An 8862-nucleotide genomic window follows, 5' to 3' on the forward strand; every position below is an offset into this window, starting at 1 on the left:
CCCTAAATGGTACCTACATAGTACAGGTCGCAACTTTTTTTTTCTGTTCACCTACACGCTCAGAAACACATGAATTTTCCACTAATAATTTCACTCAAAAAACAGAATGCAAAAGTAAGTCAACAGAAATACTTACGGTCACTGTCATCAACCGGTGGAAGTTCAAATTCAGGAACAGAAATCTCTGAAAATAATGTTATAAAGTGACATTTCTCTGTCTGCCCACATTACATCTTTGTTTTACAGACATAACATGGGGCAGGTGCATAAATAACACGGCAGACAGTCCAATCAAAACCTTAATTTTAAAGCTAGACATTAGCAGCTACATTGGACACGAACTTTTATGCAAGTGGTCCCAGGAGAATAGCAACCATGCGTTAATGCGGGCATCAATGGAGTTAACAGATTCGCGACAATTCTTTCCTTTTGTAAGCACCAGGTAAATGGTAATACAAACTATCATAATAGGGGGTCACCTTTAAGTTGCCACATCTTAGATAGCTTAAATATATGACAACAGGTCTTTATAATGTAGACCCTAGAATTCAACTGACAAAGCCACTCCTTAAATATCGACTTAGCAGGGAGTATTTTCAACTGCTAATTGACTTAAGGCACTGGAATATCCCCTTGGCACCCTCATACCCTACCTAGCCTGCATTGCACCCGGACTTGTCACTTGAGACCCGGATAGAGAAAAATTTTGATGTAGTCTTTAACTCTATATGAGGGATTTAGACTGTCGGCGACGCAGGCTAACCCTACCCTTTGTATAATAATATCTACTCAATCACTGCTAGTCAGACAAATGTAGCTGCCAGCCCCGGATCAAAACTTTTGTTGCTTTTCACGAGCGCGATCCCACAGCTGACCTTTTTAACCTGTTAGTTCTAACAAAATGTTGGGTCACTAACAACAATGATAAACCCCTATATGAATGAAGACATTTCCTTGAAAGCATACATGTTAAGCTTCAATTTTCTACGTTTATAAAATGCTAGACACTATTAAATGTAACTTTCTACCATCGTTGGGCAACTTGTCCTTGTGCCAGGCTTCGTCGATCAACTCCAATAACCGCCCATCTCGATGAGCGTAAGAAAGTTCACTATCCTGCAACACATGACAAAACAAAACAAAAGAAGTTGAAAAAAACACTGCATGAAAAGAGAAAAACAAGACGACAATGTGGACAAACCTGCGACATGTTTTCTGCGTAGATGTCCTAGGCGCTTATCGACTCACGTGCCTGAAAAAGCCTGGGTTCAGGAGAATATCTTCGTAAACGCACAGGGCACCCAGACTCACAACACCGTACTGGAAGCCAAATTATAAGGATTTGAATGGGAAGTTATTGTAAGATCGATAAAACGGTTAAAATGTACATAAACAGCTATTTAAGTATACATACCTCCTAAAGAGTTGTGTCTGTGTTGTTTTCTGTTTCTTGCCAGGAAACAGTAAGAAAACAACAAAAACACAACTCTCAATTAGCAATTAGCTGAGTAACTTATGAAGAACGCGCTTACAGCGCCAATCAGTCTCGCTCTGCTTGGAGATTAGATCGAGAAACCAGGAGGCGATTAATTCTACGCGAAAAGGATTTACTCGCTAAATGTTTTTTACCTCCTACTTTATCGAAGTCGATTCTTTTTACTTGTTTCTGAATTGATTTAGTACACGTGTTAGCGACGACCAGAAATACGTCTGCGGTCGCAGGCTATACGCGTGTATAAATACACGAAAATTCAAGTATCTCGATTCCAGAGAAATTACATCATTGCCGAAGATCCAAAAAGTTATTTACATTGCACGTCATTTCAATCATCGCCGAAAATAAATCGCATGCTCATCACAGGAGCCATTTGTATACAATAAAAGTTTACATCAACCGACCATCGCAGTTTTGCTAATTAAGATTCTTATTTTTTTTGGACCACTCAGTAGTGTTCACTTGTTCCAAAGAAATCGACGCTTTCAAGCGATAGAATTCGTGGACCGACACGTTTCGGAAAAGCTCTAAATTTAATCTTTCCTAAGCTTTCTTCGCAAAACATGCGTGGCTTCGATCATGCAACGATTTTTAGTTCCAGTTTCCACGGTGTCCGCAAGGAACGCCTGGCACAATGACCTGCTTTTTGTGTCCCAAATACGACCAAAAAGCCCGGGGGGGGGGGGGGGGGTACTTCCAGAAAAATTGGGTGGGGGTGTGCAACACCCTTCCTGAAACCCTTCCCCTATTTCAGACCAAAATCTGAGATTTTCGCTACCCTATTTCAGACCTGAAACCCTGGAGCCCGTCGCGTGCCCGGAACGCGTTACAAGCTGTTACGGCACGTACACAGTAGTTGGCGTAAATATTAAAAAGGAAATAGTCTTATCGCCAAATGATGAAGAAGTACCTAATTCTTCTGAAAAACATACCCAATTCAAGACTAGAGTGCACAAACCATACCCTATTTCAGACCAAAATGGTGGATTTTGATACCCTATTTCAGACCAAAACGGCTGAAAAACAACACCCTTTGGCGCCCCACATACCCATATAGCCTATATAAGAGACGACGCCCCGGGGCGAAAAACGCGTTGCAGATTATAAGTCTCACTGCTTACGTAAGCAAGACTAATTATTATTCATTCAAAATATTTCCCCGATCTTGAGCATTTAGAAGTCAGCCAAACGTGGTCATTGCACGCGTGCTGAACAAGAATGCTGTATCATGACAGACTAGAAACAATAGACAACTCCCAAAGCACAAACTCAGCCAAAACGCTAAAAATTTTCAATGTTTACTCAAGTTTGGGCTTATAGAAGATAATGTCACAGTTTTTCAATGACCATGAAATTCAGAATCCGGGTAGTTAGTTAATCAATTGTGGCCCTGAAAAAATTTGACGGGAAAAAGCTACGAATTTTTAAGAAAATGCTTTTTTCTTGAGAAGGACTCTTAAACGCTGACAAACGTCAACAAATAGCTAAAACTATAATTTCTATATGTTTGCTTAGCTCGAAATCGCGCGCATTTACAAGGCCCTAAAGCTTTTTCCTGACTTGCAAGGACCCATCTGTTATAACGATCCACAAAATAGAGGGATGAATCTCATAGTTTATTAGCTATAATCGTGTAAAGTTTGCTTATCATTTTCGCATAAATTATGACCTAAATTTGGAAACCGCTGAATTTCTTGAATTGGGTCTTTGCGATTTTGGTGAAACTCTGTTCAGCGCAAGGCACTAATGCGCACTAGGTGTAGCCGAGAGATTTTCACGAAAAAATTCCGGCAACAGCAGATTTTTTGACTCAGACCTCAAAGGGGTGTGGCATTATAACCACTTGACATTTACTCCGATGGCCAAAAATTTTATGTTATATCGTAGATTGATCTATATGTTATCCATTCTATGTGTTAGACTTACGATAAAAGTAAAGGTGGGGATACCAGAGAGCTTCAAAGTAGGATGGTACCCACCCAAAAAAACTGGGTAGAGTCACCTTAACGGCAGGTCGATTCAGACGTTACTGAGGGAGTAATAACGACTCGAAGTAATCGGATGAAATTCGGGCTACCTAAAATATGCTACCAACTAAAACTATAGATACATAATACAACTAGAAATTAAAAACTGCTTGTGGCCGTCCAGTACGACGAAGTTGAACATAAGTTACAGTCTCTACCACATCCCTCCGCAACAGCAGATATGTTATGGCAAGAACAGCAAGAGGACATAAATGTAGTAGCGCATTCCTTTCGGTATCGGTACCGTCGAATTCGGTAGCGCATTCCTTTCGTATTTTTCTTGGGATTCAAAAATTGCCTTGTTTTTTTAACTTTCCCGTATCCCGTGCTCGTCCAGAAAAATTGTGTGATTTTTATTGGATGCAACTTCGAATCACGGGCAGGTCAGGTTGGATTGCACAAGCAGAACAAAGTATACTGCGTCAACAAGAGACTGCTGCAGTCCTCCCTTTCTCTAGCCTGCGTAGCAAGCGTTAGAGCGGGAGCAAAAAAAGAAAGTTGCATGGAAGGGGGAGGGAGAGGGGAGAAGAGGAGAGGAGGAAACAGCGTTTCCATCTTTCCCCTCCCCCTCCCCCGTCAATCATTTTTTTCGCTCTTGTCCCAATTTTCTTGACGAACTCGCGCGGAAACGCTTCCTACGCAGGCTAGTTTATTTAACAATCCAAGTTTAGTTCCATGGTATCTTATTGGATTGTTACCTCTGAAACATAATATTCCAATAAAATGCCATCAAAATACCATCTTGGGTTGTTAAATGACTAATATACCAATGATATTCCAAAAACTATTTGTCCCCTTTACAAATTACCAATTACTCCAATATTATTCCAATATTGGATAGTTTATTTAAGATGTTTTCCAATAATAATCCATGTTGAAATCTCACCATTTTTTCCTGTGATACTGCGAACATGGATATACGAGTCGTGTTACTACTCGCTTTTTTGGAAATATTTCGGTTCGACAGTTCAATGTGAACAGCGCAAAAATATTGAACGGTTCCGTGTGAACGAAGTGCCCGGACAGATTTTTCAACCGGTCAAAAATTCGACCAGTACCGTGAGAACGTAGCTAAAGAATCCGTTATGTTTACATACAAACACAGTGGCCCACCAAAATACAGCCAGAGATTATTGTTCTGAGCATGGTTGTGAAGCTGGGATGTACTGAAAGAAACTCGTAGTAGAAATTTCTGTGCAGCTGGAAGAATTCGAGATAAACAGGCTTGAAGAAAACAAAGCACGGCTTAGTTTGATCTGCTGAATGGGAAGAAAGTGGATCCCTACCTTAGACCTGCACCGTCCTATACTAGACGTAAAGAAAATATTAAGATGAAATCCTTACGGAAATTGAGTAATTTTAATTTTCAGCGGACAAAAACATCGTACCAGAATAATTTCAGGCATATTGCATTCTTTTTCACACTTTTCAAGGGCTATAAATGTAATAAGTTCTATGAAACAAACTTCAAAAGCCTCAAATTTAACAAAATGAAATCTTTTGCATGACGATTTTACCTGTGAAGTTTGAAATTTATTTTCTCGGGCTTCCGTAAGAAATTGTCTTTGGTGTTATTACACATAACTATTTACAACGATAGCCCTTTAAAAGTGTAAAAAAGAATGCGATATGGCTTAAATTATTCGAGTTTAAGGTTAAGGGGTAACAAGGGAGAATAAGGGGAACAAGGGGTAACCTTAAGAAACAAGGGGTAACAGGGGGGAACATGGGGTAAAAAGGGGGAACAAGGGGTAACGAGGAGAAACAAGGTGTAACAAGGGGGAACAAGGGGAGCCCCTTGGTTCCCCTTTGTTCCCCTTGTTCCCGCTTGTTACCCCGTGATCTCCCTTGTTCCCGCTTGTTCCCCCTTGTTCCCCCTTGTTCCCCTTTGTTACCACTTGTTCCCCCTTGTTCTCCCTTTTTACCGTTTGTTCCCCCTTGTTCCCCTTTGTTACCACTTGTTCCCCCTTGTTTCCACTTTTTAGCTTTTTACCTTTTGCTCCCCTTTGTTTCGCCTTGTTCCCCGTTGTTACCCTTTGCTCCACCTTGTTCCCCCTTGTTACTCCTTGCTCTCCCTTGTTACCCCAAGTTTCCCCTTGTGTCCCCTTGTTAGCCCTTGTTTCCAATTGTTTCCCCTTGTTACACATTCTTCCCTTTCTTCACCCTTGTTACCCTATGTTCGCCCTTGTTCCCCCATGTTCCCCCTTGTTACCCCTTAGTACCCCTCGTTACCCTTGTTCCCCTTTGTTGGGGAGCAAAGGTGGCGCAGTGGTGAGAGCACTCGCCTCCCACCAATGTGGCCTGGGTTTGAATCCTGGCGTCTACGCCATACGTGGGTTTAGTTTAATTTGTTGTTGGTTCTCTCCCTTACTCCGAGTGATTTTTATCCGGTACTCCGACTGTTGAACAATCAGATCCCAAGGATTTCAAGGATTGTAGAACTTCACAGCGAGATAATTCGCCTAGACTGAATATAGTCCCATTACTTTCAGGGATTTCGTTGTTCATACCATCCAAGCAGTCCGATGTGTCCTCCTCAGATTGAAGTGTCCTCTCAACAGTAGAGGCAAAAAAAGACATTTAATTTAGTTGGATCAAACCGCAGGGGCTGAGGATTGGGTCTAACGATGTGGTAAATAACGCCCCACACTTCTTTTGGGCTTCGTTGAAGATAATACATTCTTAATGAAGGCTTCGCGCGCATGTCTAATAGCTGGAGGGAATATGAGCTTATTTCTGATACCGCGAAAAGCTGACCACGATTCGGGACTGAACGATATCGGTGGGCTTCCTTTCTTAATTTTTCTCTAGTTTGTTGAAGTGTTCAAGGCGTTCGCGAAAAATCTTATCTAAGAAGAAAGGTTGCTCATGATTGACAGAGGTAAGCCACAACAAAGTCACTAAAGTCCTGCTGGACAAATAGCAAAACGACATCTTTTCATTGTACAGCACTGAGTCTTCCCTATATATTGCTGGATTTTGGAAAATGTCTTCATTGTACTACGAATACGTCCTCCTTGTCGCGAAATAAATTTTCGTTTTTCGGAACTCCTTGGTAGCCAATAAAAAAGGGCACTTTTAAAAAGTCAGTACTGGCCGACCGCTCCACGGTCGAACCAGACATTTCTTGACAATGAAATAAGCTTTTAGCAAGAGTTTTTTTGCTAAAAAGACCCATCTCTATCGTGCATGTACTATTTAGGATTTGACTGCTCAGGTAAATTAAGGCATGGGCCCGCAATGATTCAGTAAAAAAGTGATCGGAGTGGTCTATCTCTGAGCACGTAAGTAGTAGAAAGATGAGACTTTGCCACATACATACAGGTGTGGTTTCTGTCAATTAGGTGATGTTCAATTATGCAAATGTTGTCACGTGACTCCACACGGCCAGAAAACAATAAAAAGTCTTTAAACAAAAATTCATGGCAACACTTTTTGTTGTGAGTTATTAAACCGGACTGGTTTAGGACAATGTGTAATGCAAGCATCTACAAGACTGTGCTTGGCCTTTTTTGATTTTTTTACTGTTTTGGAAAATAAATGGCTTTTTCAACTAGGCTCAGTCCCCCAAAGTAATTGTATCCCATCTTAACGCCTTCGATTTTAAATATCTAAAAAAGGCCAAGCACAGAAGTGATACATTAAACGGCATTAACATTATGCAACCGGTAAAATAATTGAAGACACACGAAAAAGTGTTGCCATTTGAAGAACAAGCTTTTTCAGCCGATGGAGGTCACGTGACCTAATTTGCATAATTTTAAAGCACAAAGTTGACACAAACTAAAAATGTGGTTAGCTGGCAAAGTTTTATGTCTCTTCATCTAAAGCTCTTAGATATAGACCACTCCCTCACTTTTGAAGAGAGCAAATTAAGGCAAATTGAGGCCCATGCCTTAATTTACCTGAGTGATCTGGGAATGGTCTGGTCTTCTTTTGCTCTTCTCCTCGCTCCTTTTTATTATGGCTCTCCCTTTACTGTCCAATTTGCTCGATTTGGCCTCAAATTGTTCAAATGGCTGCAAATTCTTAGTACACCGTCAGAAGTCAAATCTTTGCAAGTCCAGTTCGATCTTACCGAAAAATTGTGCGAATCGAGTCAAATACAGTCAACTCCCTTTATAGCGGTCACTGTAGGGACCTCGAGGCGGGGTCCTCATTAGCGAGAGTCCGTAATGGCGGGAGTTTATTTCAGTCAAGCGTCTGTAACATGTTTTTGCCGGGGATTTAGCTGCTGTCCGTAATATGGGGGTGTCCGTTATAGCGGGGTGTCCGCAAGGCGAGAGTTGACTGTAGGCCGTTTGGAACGCAAACAGTGCTTTCTGTCTTCGGAGCCTTGTTAGCCAAATGTGATGAAATTCCTCTTTGAATATTTGAAACAAGGTGACTGCGCTAAAATAGACCTCTTACGTCATTTTCTGTCGTCCTCTTTATCTAGCTGACTTCTTGAAAATTTTACTGCGCAATACACTTTTTTTTATAAGAATGTTGTTTTTCCGGCCCAGGCTGAATATTCTTATTTTTCTGCCGATTTTAGGCTGAAAATATTCTTGTATTATTCTTAAATTATAGCTTATGACCTTTCCGTTTTAGAATTTATTGGGGTATATGTATATGTATTACATGTACCGTTCATCGAACTGTCATTAGCGTTGAACATTTTGCTATAGCTAGTGCAGGTTTTTTCGTTTTGTTGGCTAGTTTCGCCGTTCAGAGAAAGGAATAATTTTATACGGTTAAGTTAAAAACATAAAATTGTATTGTATTTACAGATGTTTCAACACACAAAATTATATCTATCCTTTTCAAAATCTCAGCTTGGCTTTATTCTTAAAGTATTCTTAAAATTTCGAAAATTTCAGCCTCGATATTCTTATAAAATACATTCTTATATATAAAAAAAGAGTGTAGTCCTTGTCGTTCAATCAGTTTTTTTAGTTTACAATTCTAAATTTACTATCAAAAAATAGATAAATCATACCTTGATCTGGTCCTCCCTCTCTCCAATTTTTCCCTTCTTTTCCTTCGGTAGTCTGACTTTCGGGCTTATCGGACGAAAAAAACCTAGGTTTTGGCCCTTTTTCAGACAAATGGCTGTAACTACAGACACTCTCCAGAGAAACACCCCTTACAAAAGACAAACAGCTCACAAAGGACCACAAAGCGTGTCCCCTGCTATTCCTTAGTTATTCTTCAACTGTCTATATGGCAGACATCTCGCCTCCGGGCTCAGGCTTAATTTACCTTTTATCAATTTACGACAGGACAATAAAAGGTCGCCCAGGAGCCGTTAATCAATTGTAACCCTTCCCAAGCGGAAATTCGCAAAGAACCAAGAAC

The 8862-nt window shown here is 40.6% G+C and overlaps 1 protein-coding gene across 1 annotated transcript in view; it reads right to left on the reverse strand.

Annotated features, from left to right (window-relative positions):
* The window catches only part of LOC140946338 (anaphase-promoting complex subunit 13-like), a 3507-nt gene extending 2244 nt beyond the window's left edge, over positions 1–1263 (reverse strand). Inside the window, exons 1-3 of the mRNA XM_073395437.1 lie at positions 1202–1263; positions 1029–1116; positions 137–184 (exon numbers count right to left, since the gene is read on the reverse strand). Of these exons, the coding sequence (XP_073251538.1) occupies positions 137–184; positions 1029–1116; positions 1202–1210 (145 nt within the window). The 5' untranslated portion in view covers positions 1211–1263. The remainder of the gene's footprint in view (positions 1–136; positions 185–1028; positions 1117–1201) is intronic.
* Between the last annotated feature and the right edge of the window lie 7599 nt (positions 1264–8862).

The sequence above is a fragment of the Porites lutea genome, chromosome 8 (assembly GCF_958299795.1).
Source record: "Porites lutea chromosome 8, jaPorLute2.1, whole genome shotgun sequence".
NCBI classification, from domain to species: domain Eukaryota; kingdom Metazoa; phylum Cnidaria; class Anthozoa; order Scleractinia; family Poritidae; genus Porites; species Porites lutea.